Genomic DNA, 17,294 nt, shown 5'->3' on the forward strand with positions numbered 1-17,294 from the left:
ACAGAGTATTGAACTGGCACAACAGTATGAACGTGTCTTGCTTTATCTAAAACTGAAAAATTGTGACTAACAGACTTGGATGCTCCTGAAGTATAAATGTAGATGTTTCACCTGTTTTAGGAGTCTCTGGCTCAGCCAAGAAGTGCTTGTCAGTTCAAAATAAATTAAATACAGCAACCCATGCTGCTTACCCACAGCTATTCTACTGCGTATTTGTAAAACAAAACTGTCCATGTTTTCTTTTCTTACTTTTGAAGTATTTTGCTGGCATTTGACACATTTGGGTACTGATCGTGGTATTTGTATCTGGTTGGTGGGCAATTTGTTCTAAACAAACTCACTTACAAACTACAACTTGCATAAACAACTCCGTACCATGCATGAACTACTCTAGCACAACTAGAATGTGCAAAAGAACCATCATTTAGTAATAAGAGAAAAGCTAACATCCATAGTCACTAAGAGGGCAATGGAAGTACCATGCTTTAAGGTGACTATGGTGTGAAAGCACAGTTGTGAGGCAAGTAGTTCCAAAAATTACACCATACTATTATCACCTTTTCCTTGACCAAAAAAAGAAAATAAAACAAAACTGGCAATTCATTTGTTTCCGTTAGGACCAAATAAAGAGTGTGGGGGGGAGGGAGGGTTTCAATAACACTGATATGAGAGGGGAACTTCCATTGTTGCCATGATCCTTCAACTTGTTCTTCTATTCGTCCAGTGCAGTTACCCAAGGCTGGTGATGTTAGAGCGACCACCAGGGGGCGCAACAATGCGATGTCCAGTGCGGCGGGGGTTGATATCGTCTGCCTGAGCACCTGGAAAAAAACAATCCAATCAAAGAAGGTTTCAGATGTAGCAAATGAAAATTACAGCAAGTAACTCTATGGGAAAGAGAGACCAAGAATGCAACATCCCAGACACAAGTAAAAAGGCATTTATTATAATGATACCTCTGTGTTTGTTCAATCAATGTGCCAAAACATATTTTCCACTAACCTAAGACTTATCAACTTGCCTTGACTATAGAGGGGCCAATATGCAAAGAGTTTAGGCTCCTAACTTTTGGAATTAGGCTCCTAAATTGGCCTTTTAGAAAATTTGCTAGGGAAGGGTCCCTAAATTTAGGTCCCTAAAAAGTGTGTGGCTAAAGGAGAGGAATTAAGGCAGCGCAACAAAGTTAGGAGCTTAGCAGTGATTTTTAGAACTAGGGAACTATTTTAGGGCCTAAATTTAGGGAAATGAATAGCAGGCCTACAGTAAATTTAGGGACCTAACTTTTAGACTCATAATTTTATGTGAATTTTTAACTGAAAAATTAGACCCCTATGTTTGGCTGAAAATAGGCACCCAACTTAGGGCCAGATTTTTCTAAACTATCATGGCTCTGTGAATTCAGCGGGGGGGGCGAAGCGGGCAGCAGGCCTGCGAAAGCTGGCAGCGATCGCACCACCGCGGTGTTATCGCTGCCGGCTTTTGCACCCAATAGCGCCACCATGAAAGGTGGTGCTTTTGGGCGAGCTACTGGCAGTAATAAGGTGTCCTACCTTTTTGCCGTCAGCGAAGTCATCGCGGAGTCCGACCCGACTCCTCCCCTTCCGGTGCAGACTCCACTCCAACTCTGCCCCGATTTAGCTATCGCATGCAAAAGTCCCTTTTCGCGTGCAATCCCTTTAGAAAATGACCCCCTTAGTCACCTAACTTGGGAGCCTAAATTTAGGAGCTCAGCTGTTTTGAATATTGGCCACAGAATGTTTCTAGACCTGAGCCGCTTAAAATATATTTCACTAAAGTGCTACAGATACCAAGTGAAAATTCCCCACCTATATAGAGAGCTGTTAATATGGATAAGAATGGGATCAGACTAACAAACAATGGGTTAGAGAATGGTTGCCAGAGAATTCAGAACCACTTACAACCAATATTAAAGCCATAGGCGGAACTAAAAATTTTGTTCAAACAGAGATATCGGTGCCATTGGTCTCATGTGTCTTACAGACCCATAAAACCTGGGAACCCCAGAATGTTTCTGCAGAGGTGCAGGGTTTTATTTCTCAGAGCTAAAATCACAGTTGATCCTGATGTGGCCGGAGCCCTTCAGGCACAGTAAAGAAAGTTTCTGTACTTTCAGAAGGTCTTAATGGACATTGTGTTAAATTTATTTTCAGATACCTGCATTCCTGTAATAAGTATGCGGGTATCTGAAATATGTAATAGGCAAAGCACTTATATTTTCTATCACCCAGATCAGCTTGCTCAATTTATTACTAATTTGAAAAGACAGTTGTTCATGATGAATCAGGCTGTATGATCTCAAATTTTGCTGATTCTGATTTGTAAATGAACAAATTCACCAAACATTTCATATCTTTACAGTTGTACTCCAGTTTTGAAGAGGTCTCTGATGAGAAACAGCTGTATAGATTGGTGGTTTTGTCTTATAATAATGTATCATATTTAGGAACCTTCATTTCCAGTTTTTCTTTTATTTGCCTGAGAATTTCAATGCTATAACAAAAAAATAATCAGTAGAAAAATGACTTTGTTATAATGCACAAGAGAAAAGTGAGTGGAAAAGTCATTTATCCACTGATTTTTTTTTTTGTTATAACATTGAAATTTCAAGGACAAGTAGAAGAAAAATACTGAAAATGAAGGTCCCTAAATCACAGTGTCAATAAATCCTTACACTACTACTTATTCGCAAGAGAGATTGGTTGACTATTTCTTTTTCCATTTTTTCCCTTTAAACATCAGGAGGCCGATGTAAGCAAGGGCAAAAGTTTACTGCACAAATATTTCTTGTTGCACTAAACTATTGCTCCTTCAATTGGAGAGATTTTACCCTATCTACTATGAAATCACTATGCATAGCTAATTCGTACCTAAAAGAAAAGAAAATGTGGTAAACTCTATTGCAATTTACTTTGCTTTTAAGGAAAGGACAGGTGGCAGGAGGGGCGCAGTAAATACCCTCACTGCCTTCTCTCCTTATCCTGCAGCACCACTAATCCTCCTAAGTCTCCTGGCAGGCTCATCAAGGGACCCACAGCCCCCCAATCCTCCTGATGGTCTCTTGGCAAGCCAGTTTACTTTCATTTTTCTAAGAAGAGGGTGGTTGGGGGCTGCCTTTCCTCCTATTATAAGAGAGGGGGTAGGAACTGACAAGCCTTGTTCTCTCCTCACTCACCTTCCTTGCTAGGGGAGGCCCCACCAAGCCTCTGGATCCTCCTTGCTGGCAGGGGGAATTGTGGGGGGCCTGCCAGTTTTCTAGCTCCCTCTTACTTGAAAGAGAAGGAAACCCTAAGGATCTGCCAGACAAAGAGAAAGGGGCTGGCAGACCCTTATGGTCCCCCACCTCCTAGAGGGAAGGAAGGTTATAGGAGAGTAGGAGGTTGCCAGGCCCTGATCCAGTCCTGTTATTAAAGGAGAAGGTGGGGCAGAGGAAGGCCTAACAAGCTCCAGTCATCAGTCCTAATCGCTCACCCCCCCTTACAAGGAGGCAGCGGGGGGGGGGGGGGGGAGGAGGGAGACCCAGTTAGCCCTGCTGGAAAACTGGCAGGAGGAGTGGGTACGCCACAGCCTCTGAGAATCAACGGTTAACCTCCAGGACACAGACTGGCAGGTGAAAAGAGGCACACAGGCCACAGAGGGAACAATGGCAGAAAATAAAAGTGTCTGGTAATAAAGGAAACAACGAAAATATGTACAAACTACCTTTTACTATTTTAAAAACATACCATAATCCATTGAAAGGGTTCTCATAACATCCGGGGCATCTATGATTCCAAAAATGCCAAAATGTTTAATCATCAGCCCCCCCATAAAAGGAGACAAAAAAGAGGGAAAGCTTTATTCAAAAAAGGAAGAATAGCCAACATTCAAAAAACAGACAATAAATATAAAAAAATAAAAATAAAAAAAATGACGGCCATGTTTCAGCAACTGCTTGCCTTTGTCAAGGGGAAAATTAAGAAATGATAAAATCAAAAAAGAAAAGTAAAATATATTACTGCTATTCACCAGAAAACAAATGATTCTTTAGTAAATTCTAGGACACATACGTCAGAAATTCATAGTATTAAATATATCTTGTTTCTAAATGTCTTAAGATGAAAAGAAGCTTACTTATTTTAATTTATTTCACTTCCAGTGATTCATGGGACTCTGTGTTGAAGAGCAGCTAGCTTCACAAAACATTGTCCAAGGATCATTGAAAAAGGTTGAACATTATTTGGCAGCGAGATCAAAGAAGTTCAGTCTTTCAACATGCAAAAACAGTTCATTTGAAGAATCTAGACACTCCAGAAATAGTCCTCAGTAAGTATATGAAATTCTTAAGGACATGCTAAACATTTTTGTTATGGCCAATGGCATCTTTACCAGCAACTACTCCAAGCTTTATAAAATTAGAACCTGTTGAATCAAATAATCTGCTTGGCTTGTCAAGAGTCAAATTTCATAAGCAGTCTTATTCTCATTATTTAATGGCCTAAATAACATCAGTGTGCTATTTTTTTTTCTCAAGTATAGCATTCATCTCTTTTTGGTACATGAACAATACAGAACCAAACACCAACCGTCTTAAAGATTCCATAGTATGATGACATCATCATGATGATTTCTCTTCATTGATTAGCCAATTGTCTATCTTCTTTCTATTGGTCTAAACATTAAAGCCCCCTTGGATCAATATGCTGCTTTCTTACCATAGCACACCCAAAACTCAAGACTCCAAAGTCCCATCATAAAAAGACTTGAATTCAAACGGGTGGATTAAAAAAACCCAGCGCACGTAAACCCCAGTACGTGAATAAGTGCCAGGCAGGGAGGAGCAGGAATGGAGGTGGCCGGTACAGCGGTCATTTGCCGCTGTGCCTGAGAAGCACGCGCCAGCACTCTGCCGACATGCGCAACTTGCTACTGCACCTGATGAGAAGCAAAAGGTAAAACAAAAAAACGGGGGTTATATAGGATAGGGATAGGGGGCCTGGAGGAGAGAGGAAGGGGAAGGGAGGTTAGGTAGGGGGTAGGGAAGTTCCCTCCCAATCTACTCCTTAATTGGAGTGGATTGGGAGGGAACTGGGGAAGGTCGGGATGTGTCGCCATGTGAAAATTGCGGAAGTCTCCCCCCCCCTTTGCGTGCACCGCCTGCACATGCGCACGCGGATTATAAAATCTGGCGTGCATGTGCGCATGTCCCCAGATTTTATAACATGCACACGCCGGTATGCGCATGTTATAAAATTGGCACGTCCATGTGTGCGCTGAGAAGCACGCTCACATGGATGCATGTGCACACCTTTAGAAATCTATCCTTAAGATTTTTCACCAGATTTTCACTCTTTAGATACATTTAGCCACTTCAGTTTTGAGATCAACATGCTATTCTCTCTCAAATGAAGCACCCATCTATTGGTGATGTATAAACAGTTTCTCAGACTCTGCATGTAGGAAGAGAGAGGTAGGGGATAATGCTGCTAATGTTGCTGTCTATGGCTCGTAATGGGGTCCATGGCTACCACACAGCAAAGAGGTGTAGGATGGAAGCAGGTGGTAAGAAAGAGAGAGGTGAGCGAAGAAGAAGAACTTCAGCACAACTGAACTTTGCTGCCGACTGAACCCTACACGCTCCTCTTCCAATACCACCCTGGCTGCCGGCCCCCAATGAAAATAGACAGGCTTGTGAAGTTCGTCTATGCATTTATTTATTTACTTCGTAAATGTGGAAGCTGTGGAATACAGATTCCCTAAGGGAACTGCCATGAGAAGGGCAGCCAGGGGAGAGGGGAGTGACTGTACCACCAGTTTCACCCCCAATCCAATCACCGGGAACAGGGGCTTAGGCTAAGTCCACACAAAGGGCAAAGCCGGGCAAAAGCGTGGAGCCAGCACTGTCTCCTGACAAGCTAAAACAGAGTCAATTGCCTCTTTTTTTTTTTTTTAACTGAACAAAAGAACAGTACTTGCTTGATCCTTTGAGAGAAACTACCAAAACTGGGAAAGGTCTAACTAGCCAAGATCAGGGAACCACAGGGTTAGCTGATCCATCTTCTGGAAACAGACAAATACTGAAGGGCTGCAGGTAGGCTCTGCCCTGATATAGGATACTAGGGGTGTGCATTCGGATTGACCGCATTAGTAAAACGCAACTCATATTTTTTTTTTACTTAAAAAATTGATTCGACATAAACGATCGGATTTCCCACATATCGAACATAGATATGTTCGATATGTGGGAAATCGCGATTGTTGAGCCAAAATAAAATATAAACCCCCTCACCCTCCTTAATCCCCCCCCCCCCCGACTTACCACAACTCCCTGGTGATGGAGCGAGGAGTGAGGACGCCATTTCTGCAATCCTTGGCGAGAAGCATGTGACGTCGGCGGCACGTCGAGTGACGCCGGCGTCACGTGATTCCCGGCTCGTTCGCAGCCGGACGGCTCGTTCGGCCCAAAAAGAACTTTTGGCCAGCTTGGGGGGGTCAGGAGGCCCCCCCAAGCTGGCCAAAAGTTCTTTTGGGCCGAACGAGCCGTCCGGCGCGAACGAGCCGGGAATCACGTGGCGCCGCGTCACTCAGACGCGACGTCACGTGATTCCCGGCAAGTTCGCGCCGGACGGCTCGTTCGGGCCCAAAAAGAACTTTTGGCCAGCTTGAGGGGGTCAGGAGGCCCCCCCCCAAGCTGGCCAAAAGTTCTTTTTGGGCCGAACGAGCCGTCCGGCGCGAACTTGCCGGGAATCATGTGACGTCGGCGTCACGTGATTCCCGGCTCGTTCGCGCCGGACGGCTCGTTCGGCCCAAAAAGAACTTTGGCCAGCTTGAGGGGGTCAGGAGGCCCCCCCAAGCTGGCCAAAAGTTCTTTTGGGCCGAACGAGCCGTCCGGCGCGAACTTGCCGGGAATCACGTGACGCCGCGTCTGAGTGACGCGGCGCCACGTGATTCCCGGCAAGTTCGCGCCGGACGGCTCGTTCGGCCCAAAAAGAACTTTTGGCCAGCTTGAGGGGGTCAGGAGGGCCCCCCCAAGCTGGCCAAAAGTTCTTTTGGGCCGAACGAGCCGTCCGGCGCGAACGAGCCGGGAATCACGTGACGCCGCGTCACTCGACGTGCCACCGACGTCACATGCTTCTCGCCAAGGATTGCAGAAATGACGTCCTCACTCCTCGCTCCATCACCAGGGAGTTGTGGTAAGTCTGGGGGGGGATTAAGGAGGGTGAGGGGGTTTAAATTTTTTTTTGCACATATGTACATATACCCAACTCATTGGATTTTTTTTATGTCCATATTGGCCGCAAGTGGGACCCCCTTTCGGACATAAAAAATATGAACATAAAATTTTGCTCTGCACATCCCTATAGGATACCCTTTTCAGTTTTAGTCTGTCTCCATCTGCCGGACAGGAGGCTCAACCCACGGTCTGGACTGATCCAGGTACATACAGGGAAATTGGGATTTGCAAATTCCATGAGAAAGAGAGAGGGAGAGCATGTACACCACTGGGGTAGCACACATAGTAGTCAACTCTTTATACCACTACAGGAGGGCCAGCTAGTAACTAAAGGTGAGGTTTTGGTGGTGGTCTATGGTTTGGGGCCAGGTTTACATGCACAGTGAGATGAACAAACAGCACAAAACATATCAGTGAAGATTTGACATGATTTAAAATGAGGAAAGTCACACAATGATGAGATTTCTACAATGTTTTCTCGCCCTAGCTTGATGGACTCTCTGCCAGGGTAGCATCAAGCTAGGCCGAGAGAACATTGTAGAAATCTCATCTTTGTGTGAATTTCCTCACTCCAAATCATGCCAAATCTTCACTGGACAGCAGGGTGGAGCTTTTTTTTTTTTTTTTTAAATAGGACATGGTCTTACCAATGTTGGCAAGTGAGAAGCAGAGAAAGAGGTAAAGCCCTGTGCCCACTTGGCCCTTTACATTCACTGCTGGCTCCACTTCAGGCCGCCGTCCCTCTAGGACTGGACCCTGCTCCCTACTTCTCTCAACCTAAGCTGACCACAGGCAAAGCTTGGTGCATGTGTGTGTGGGGAGGGGGGGGGGGGGGAAGAGGACCAGCCACCCTCTTGCCCTGGACTATGGAGCATCTCAGGCAACGTGGTTGGCAGTTGTGTTGTGTTCTCGCCCACAGGTAGGATGTGAACTTGGTCTTTTTATATTCAAATGTGAAGACCAGTTATTGAATTAATAAATTAGTCAGACATCGGCCATCCTTCCTCTGACAGAAGAGAGTATCCTAAAGCCTTCCCCAAGCTCCAGAGACATGCATGTTCCTTGTGACCTGAGAAGGAACATTCTCTGGATCCTGCTGCAGGCAGCCTCTCTGGCATTGCGTTCCCCTGCTCCCTTCCCCAGCTCAGTGAGTAACATCCCGGCTTAAACATAAAATGAAAGTAAAGGGAGCATGCTACACTTTGACATTGCCACAATCAAAAGAGCTGCTTCTCTGCTCTCTCATGTTGCCAAACAGCAGCCCTAGAAAAAGAAAGACAGTCCAGGCCCACAAAAGCTTGGCATCCCCTGCAGCGCTGTGAGAACCCTGACCAGACTTTATGCCTCATGTGGCTCATTCATCCCCAATTAAAATAAAAAATAATTTAAATAAAGGTAATGATGGGGAGAAAGGGGCATGAAGCTCAATTCACGGTCTAAAATGACACCTTCTCTCCCAAAATATAAAGGCTGATTCTGCAGTTTCCTTCAGCCGCCCACCTGCAAAAGAAAAAAAATTCCAGCTTGCAGCAATGCAAAGCATCCCTTTCCTTGAGGTTCCAAAAAAAGGAGAAGAGAAAGAGAGGTGGTCATAATGGTTTGGGAATTCTTAAAAAAATAAAAATAAATAGAAAGTGCTGAAAGAGAGGCTTGCTTCTTTAAGAGACAGGATGTCCTTTGCTTCTTCTAAAAAAATGAAAAAGAGACCCTTGACTGCCTCCTCTTAAAGGGACAAGACCTCCTTATTTTGAAAAAAAACAAATTATGATGTGCACCTGCTAGCAAAGCATGTCCACTAATGTGGCCCGCAAGCCTGCTGTGGTGACAAAAAATGTGGATCAGGCATCAGGATGCAACTTCCTCAACCAAGTCCGGGAATGTTGCAGCCTCATGGTCCAAGCAATAGGCCGCCAAAAAAAACACAAATGTATAGACTGCTACCCTTGACAAAGGCCCTCGGCAGCACTGCTCATGAAAGAAGAGCAAACCTAATGACCTTGAGGTACTAATCCTGGATTGCTAGTCAAGCAGAGGAAAAGGGGACTGAATGGTTCTACAGCTACTACTAAACTGTGAATGGTGACATGCACAGCGGAGGCAAGCAGCGGAGTGTCCAGACAACAGAAGATTAATCATGTACCAGCTCCCCATCCTCTGACTAAGCTGAAGCTGGTTCATCACCGGCATGGTCTGCCTGCCTGTCCAATTTGTCCTCATTTGAGACCAAAGGCAAAGGATCATTTACAAAACTAATGCATTCTGTCTTTGCTCTCAAAAAGGAAAAAGAGAAACAAATGAGAAGGCAAATAAAAAGGGGTGCAAAGGATCATATGATCATAGACACACACTGGTAGGCTGAATCAAAGGGTGGGTTTCACAAACAAGGGGCGCCAAAACCTAAGAAATGATTAGATAACCCCATGTGTTCCATCAGCTTCCTGGGAGTCAATGTTCCTAGAAAGCTGAAAAAAAAAAAATAATTTGGCATACAGAGTACATAGATACTGCATCTTCACTCTCCTAGACACTGAATAAGATGAGGCTTTGATCACATCTGAGGACAAGGACAAAGAGAATGAAGCTAAAAAACCCCCCAGAAGTATATGAATATACTTAACTGGGTGTAGCGGCCTTTAAAATCTTGGCCAGTATAATGACAGAACACTACCCGGGTCAGGCCATATACCTCATCAAATATGAGGACATGGACATCAATGCACACAGGCAATACAATGTTAAATTACAAAAAAATATGGCCCCCAATAGGACAATTTCATAGAAACACAACGACATAGCCTTGTGGCTCTAGAAGATGACACCGATGAGGCACAACAGTTCACCTTATGACAGCCTGGGTCACAGTGATGCTTCTAGAGCAACTCCCCATGTCTGAAGGCTCTACAGTGCCAGCAATTGCACTCAGGGAACAAAATGCTGTTTCCAGCATGCCTGCTCCAACTGCAATGCCCAACACCCCCTGGCATCCTACACCAAGCAGTCAGCAGATAGAAGACCCTAGTTGCTATTGTACCACCACTGGACTGGGCTCCCTTGCCCATTAAGGTATTGATCTCTGCTTCAACAACAGGGGGTAATAGGGAATTGGATTCAGACAGTAACCAATGAGGGGCCTTGACTTTTATGGTTTGGGAAATTGATAAGCATGGGAGTAACCCACATGGCGAGTAACCCACATGGCGCAACAGATATTACCATAAACCTGCTGGGCAGACTGGATGGACCATTTGGTCATTTCTGTCATCATTTCTATGTTTCATAGTTGCAGAAAAATTAATAGCCATTCTGATGCCGAACATGTTTATTCTGGTTTCACAAAGGAATTAATCATTCCTTATTACGGTCCTAGAATGTCCCTATTGGGCCACAATGCAAAATCCATAGCCAAAAACAAGGAGGTTGCCTACCAAAAGATTCTGAAGTAAATTTTGCTAGACTGGGTCAGGGTTCCAACTTTGCAGAAGCCCTCTGACATCATGATCATTTTCCCTCTGGGTATCAGACCTAAAAAAGAGCCTGGTGAGATCTGGCTCATCGATAATTTATCATACCCAGAGGAGGGCCTCAAGCATAACTTCTTTTCCCCATGAATTGTGCTTCGTCAAGTATGTCTTCTTTGACCAGGTTATCAACATGGCAAAACATTTTGGCCCACATGCAACTATCACAAAGGCCGACATAAAATCTGCCTTCACACTACTTCTTGTTTTTGGTTCTGACTGCTTTCTGTTTGTTCCTCCTATTTTTGATTACTGAGTGTTGCCCTTGACACAAATTAGTATTTTGATAAATGCATACCCACAGGTTGCTCCATGTCCTGTGCCTACTTTGAATACATTTGTGCACTGGGTAGCAGAGCAGCGGGGAAGAGTCCCTATTATTATATACTATTTAGAATTTTTGTTTATCAGGGTGAACCCTGGAAATGTGAGGACCTCCTAAATGATTTCAGAATCTCCCTGCTGGGTGAAAGACCTAGGGTCCTGCCCCAATAATATTTTTTGGGGGTTATCAAAATGATGCATGAAAAAGAATGTCCAGACTCCCAGATGACGACATTTCCAGGCTCAGAGCTATGATAATACTAATATTGGCTCTGAAAAAGGCCACCGTTCAGTAAGTGCAGTCCCTGATGAGTCACCTAAATTTTGCTTGCAGGATTATCCCAATGGGAAGATTCTTCCTGTGTCTTCTTGCTGTAGCAACTGTGAGTGTACACACTCACAGTGAGTGTCAGCACAGGCTATCTGAGCTGACATATATGTGGGACATCATCCCTATGTCCTTCAATGGGCTATGTGAGAGGATAACCCTTTCTTTAACAGTGATCTGGAGCCACTCACTGATACTTCTGGAGGGATTGACTTTATGGCTTATTTCAGGGACATATAGTGTGCTAAGACATGGGCCCAGCAATGGCATTCAACCGGAGTCGCAAGAAATATCACCTTACTTATGTTTTTCCCCACAGTGGTGGTTTTGCACTTATGGGGACAGACCTGGCCAATAAGCAGGTCAGATAACAAAGCCATGGTAAACGTTATTAATGATCTCTAAGGTGAACCTACCAGGTGGAGGATCTTTTGAGACATGGTTTTGATTGTCTATCCCATATGGTGTAAGCAACAAACTTCACCTCTAATTCAAGTGCTGTACTTTCAAGATACTCAAACCTGCCGTAGACAAGGAAGAAACACCACCACTAGAGACTGCTTAGAGGCTTGCCCCCATGAGGCAAGGGATCTGATCATGAAATCCTTGCTGAAGGAACTTGCAAGACTTACTGCCAGATGATAGCAGACATGGAGGTCTTCCTCAGGGCCCAGAGATCCCTGCTTCACTGGTCTTTACTGCTATACGGCCTCCTGTGATACATATCAGGATGTTCCTCCCTACCCTTACATCTTGATTAATAGGGCTATCTTTCAACAAGATCCTGGGTTGTTGTGATCTAACTCATGCCTCTGTAGTCCAAAGGCTGCTCTGAGCATGAGTTAGGTGTTCCTAACTAAAGCAATAGAGATAAAAATTAATGATTTAAAACTAAACAGCTGCTACAATGCATTTAATTCATGGGAAAATATAATCAAAGAAATTGCAGATGAACATAGCCCCATACAAACAAAAACTATAAACAAAAATAATGAAAATCAGAGAAAATTAAACCTATGATATAATGAAAAGCTGAAAGATTCCGAAAAACTGAAAGATTCCAAAAAAACTACTAAGAAAACTATATAAAAGATAGTGAAAAACCTCTACTGATGAATCACTTAGAAGATACAAATCTCATCTATCCCATTACAGAACACTAACAAACAAATAAAAAAAATAATATTACGTAAAACAGTTACATGGAATAATTTTTTACTCAAAACTTCTAATTAAAGACCCTTCTCTTCATACAATGAACATCTATTTTTCAAAAACTTCATGTAATGATTATACAACAGCACTAACAGAAAAAATCAAGATGCTGAATCAACAAATCACTTATTCCTACCCTCCAATTGCAACAGAAGATCTCTTTGCACAAGATAAATGGTCATCATTTGACAGAATATCGAAACTGGAGATAAGCAAAATTATAGCCAAACTAAAAACTGCTACACATCTCCTTGACCCGATACCAGCCACCCTACTAAAACAAGTAAACCAGACTTAACCCCCACAATCACAACGCTAGTCAGTCTTGCCCTTGAGGAAGGTTATATGCCCAAAGGTCTAAAACAGGCAGTTATAAAACCAATTTTAAAAAATAAATCTGGAAGACCTGATGATTGGAATAACTACCATCTGATCTCCAACTTAACCTTCATTGTGAAAATACTTGAAAAAGCTAGCCTTACCAAACTGGAAAATCATCTTGAAGATAATAAGACACTTTATCCTAACCAATTTGGATTCTGGAAAAAAACTACTCTTCTTCAATCTTTAACTGATCCTATTTTATGAGGTTTTGACTCAAACAGATCATACTGCCTAGTACTACTTAATCTAACAGCTGCCTTTGACACTGTTGACCATAACCTGCTATGCCAACAGTAAAAAACATCGGGATAGATGGAAATATGCTAAAATGGTTCACCTCCTTCCTTGCAGGTAGTTCATTCCAAGTAAAACTTGTCAATTACTTGTCCGACACCTTCCAAAGCACAACTGGCATTCCACATGGATCAGCGCTATCAGCAACATTATTTAATATTTACATTTCTGCCCATATGCAAATTACTAACTGATCTGGGTTTAAACTTCTTCTTATATGCGGATGAGCTGCAATTCTATATCCCTTTAACTAAATCATTTGAAAAAACAACATCTCAAATGTTCGAATATATGATTAAAAGAAAAGAAAAACTAGCTCAATGGAAACTCTCAATGAACCCCCAAAAAACTGAAATAATTTGGTTAAGCCACAACCCACAAAAAACTATACCCCCAGGGCTAGATCTCGGATGTTGCCAAGTAACCCCTGCAACCCAAGTGAGAGATCTAGGGGTCCAAATTGATGAAAATTTTACATTGAAAGCTCACATAAGCAAACTAATTAGATCTGGTTTCCACAAGCTGTGGATATTGAGCCGCTTGAAACCTCTACTAAGCACTAAAGATTTTAGAACAGTTTTACAATTCCTCATTTTCTCAAACCTCGACTACTGTAATTCATTACTTCTAAGTCTTCCGACATAAGACCCCTGCAACTTCTGCAAAATGCCACAGACAGACTATTATCTGGAGCAAGAAAATTTGACCATTTCACCCCAATACTGATGGCTCTACATTGGCTTCCTGTTCAGTCAAGAATATATTATAAAGTTCTAACTATAATACACAACAACATTAACCTGAACAGTAACGATCTACTAGGAATAACATTTAAACCTCATATCCCCCGATGAACTCTCAGATCATAGAACAAAGGCATCCTAGAAATTCCGAACTTAAGAGGCTCTCATCTAACACTAACTAGAGATAGAGTGATCTCAATTGCCGGCCCAAAACTATGGAATTCCATGCCAGAAGAACTTTGAACACTAACTGATTAAAAATAAATTCAAATCTACTTAAAAACTTGGCTATTCAATAATGCCTTCTAGAGTGTGCTTCGTTTTATCTGTCGGGTCAGATCTCTCTCCCTCTTGGGCTGTCGACTGCCAGTAAACAAAATGGCGCCGGTGGCCCTTTGCCCTTACCATGTGACAGGGGTTACCGGTGCCATTGGTCGGCCCCTGTCACATGGAAGGAGCAATGGATGGCCCATGCCATTTTCTAAGATGGCGCCGGCCATCCATTGCTCCTACCATGTGACAGAAGCCGACCAATGGCACCGGTAGCCCCTGTCACATGGTAAGGGCAAAGGGCCACCAGCGCCATTTTGTTTACTGGCAGCCGATGGCCCGAGAGCAGGAGATTGGTCCCGGAACCCCCGCTGGACCACCAGGGACTTTAGGCAAGTTTTGGGGGGGTCGGGAAGGTGGGGGAGTTCTCATTAAATAAATTTGAAGGGTTGGGGTGGGTTTGGGTTTTTTTTTTAAATAAATGTGCCCCCTCCCCCTGCCCGCGCTAACCCAAACAACAAATTTTCCCTGAAGTTCAGGGAAAATCCGTCTCTGGATTCAGGCCCTCTGACCCATGCCAAATTGGACAATTTCTTTGAAATTTTCCAATTCGGCAAAAACGAATGCATATCTCTAATGCCTTCTACTTGACTGACACACCCTGTTCCCCATGACTCAGATAACATTTATTATTCTTTAACAATATCCTCCCCAAGCTAACTTTTTATTCCAGCTCTATTTCTATGTTAGGAGTCTACCTTTGTATTACTTCCGTTTCCATGAATGTATTTCCTCCTTGCAACACTCATTTTATTTATGAATGTTTTACCTGTAAACCGCTATGAACTAGTGATTCTCACATGGAATGACAGTATATAAAACATTTAAATAAGTAAAATAAATTATCCATGACATCCTGGACAGCATTCTAGGGATTTTATCCTTGGTGCATTTTAACAGCTGTAAGGTCAATTGTTCACTTGTGCTTTCTTCCCTGCCTTTTTCAGGGCCTTCAAGATAAGTGAGTTAGTCCCTAACAGTAAACACACCCCAACCACCTCTGGCCTCCATGTGGAAGTGGCACACATTACTCTGTGCAGGTCAGAGACTAACTAGCTGAGAAAATGAATGGCCACGAAACGAAATGCTACTAAGGGCGTGCTCCACTATTCAATTAGGAACCTGTTTAGGTTTCAGAAGTTAAGACCCAACCTCCTTTAACAATTTCTGGTGCATGAAAATGGGTCTTCACTAACCACATTTCAGTTTTGTTGAGCACTAAAATTGGCTTTAGTAGAGTCAGGCCTAGATTTAGAGCAATTTGGATGCACTCCTTCTGCATAGGAACTGCCACCTCAGCCTCAGTAATGGGCCTGTCTCCAAACAAAATCATGGCACTCAGTAGATGGTGCTCCTCACACTTCAAACCATATGTGCGTACATACCATATATACTCATGTATAAGTCGATCTCGTGGATAAGTTGAGGGCAGTTTTTGGCTCAGAAATTAAGAAATTTGCTATGATTCATGGATAAGTCGAGGGTATGCCTAGCCATTCACTCCTTCCCTCTCTCCCCTAAGGCTATTCCCGATCATTCACTCCTTCCTGCCTTCTCCATGGCTATCCCTGGTCCATTCACTCCTTCCCTCCCCCTCTACATGTCTATCCTCGGTCTGTTCACCCACAGGCTGAAGACATAACCAGAGCAGTTAGAAAAAAGCTGGTGGCAGTAGGACAGCTTCTCCCTTGCTCCCCTCCCAATCCCTTAACTCACCCAATGCTAGAGATGTGCATTCGTTTTTGTCGAATTGGAAAATTTCAAAGAAATTGGAAAGAAATTGGAAATTGGAATTAGAAATTGGAAAGAAATTGGAAAATTTCAGCATGGATCGGAGGACCCGAAAAATGATCGGGTTTTCCCCAAAATTTGGGGGAACAATTGTTTTTTGGATTAGCACGGGGTGGAGGGACACATTTATTTAAAAAAAAACAAAACCCCAAACCCAACCCAACCCTTCAAATTTACTTAATGTCAACCCCCCCCACCATCCTGATCCCCCCCCCCCAAGACTTACTGACAGCCCTGGTGGTCCAGCGGGGGTCCCGGGAGCGATCTCCCACTCTCGGGCCATCAGGCCTGCCAGGAATCAAAATGGCGCCGGTGGCCCTTTGCCCTTACCATGTGACAGGGGCTACCGGTGCCATTGGTCGGCCCCTGTCACATGGTAGGAGCAATGGACGGCCGGCGCCATCTTAGAAAATGGTGGGGGGTGTCATTTAGTAAATTTGAAGGGTTGGGGTGTTTTTTGTTTTTTTTCCGGTTTGATTCGCCAAAAAAAAATAAAAAAGAACCGTTGGAAAATGAAGTTTTCCAAGAAGCTCCTGACCCGAAGCCCGACCCGATAGCTAAAAATGATGCACATCTCTACCCAATGCTAGCAAGACAACAACGGGAGTTGAGATTGCTCGAGTGTATCCTCCCTCCTCCCCCACGGGGAGCCCAGAGTTGTGCTTTGAACCACGTGGTTATAAGTGCGCCAATCAGGCCCTAGTAAGGGAGGAGGTAGGACATGCCTGAGCAACTGCAACTCCCGTCATCATCCTGCTAGCAGGGGGTGAGTTAAAGGATTAGGAGGGGGTGCAGGGAAGAATCTGTCCTATTTCAAAGGGATCTTATGCTGAACCAGATAATCTCTAATTCCTTAAGTTAAAACAGCTAATAAAGGGGATCACGTGATGCATCAATTAGGACAGCAGCATGTTGCAGGAGCTCCTACCATCCACTCTAACTTTTTGTACTTTTCTTGTCCTTTGCTGGAATTAAAGCTGTTGTGTCCCGCGGCCGTGGGAGGCCACGATCGCGGTCCCCTACCTCGTTCACAGCGGAGAACTGCTGCGGCAGCTTTAAGGGAAACCCCTGACCGGGTGCTCGTTGCCCCGGCGCGGGGCCCGGCCTGACCGTCGGGTGGAGAGCCGCCCTGCTCT

At 43.9% G+C, this 17,294-nt stretch overlaps 1 protein-coding gene across 2 annotated transcripts in view; it reads right to left on the reverse strand.

Moving 5' to 3' along the window:
• Nucleotides 1–245: 245 nt before the first annotated feature.
• Nucleotides 246–17,294, reverse strand: part of CRMP1 (collapsin response mediator protein 1) — a 126,728-nt gene continuing 109,679 nt past the window's right edge. Inside the window, exons 14-15 of one of the 2 annotated variants that reach the window (XM_029591229.1) lie at nucleotides 3,744–3,782; nucleotides 246–821 (exon numbers count right to left, since the gene is read on the reverse strand). In XM_029591229.1, the coding sequence (XP_029447089.1) occupies nucleotides 730–821; nucleotides 3,744–3,782 (131 nt within the window). In that variant the 3' untranslated portion in view covers nucleotides 246–729. The remainder of the gene's footprint in view (nucleotides 822–3,743; nucleotides 3,783–17,294) is intronic. The other variant, XM_029591239.1, reaches the window with a different exon arrangement.

Source organism: Rhinatrema bivittatum, chromosome 1, assembly GCF_901001135.1.
Source record: "Rhinatrema bivittatum chromosome 1, aRhiBiv1.1, whole genome shotgun sequence".
In the NCBI taxonomy this organism is placed as follows: domain Eukaryota; kingdom Metazoa; phylum Chordata; class Amphibia; order Gymnophiona; family Rhinatrematidae; genus Rhinatrema; species Rhinatrema bivittatum.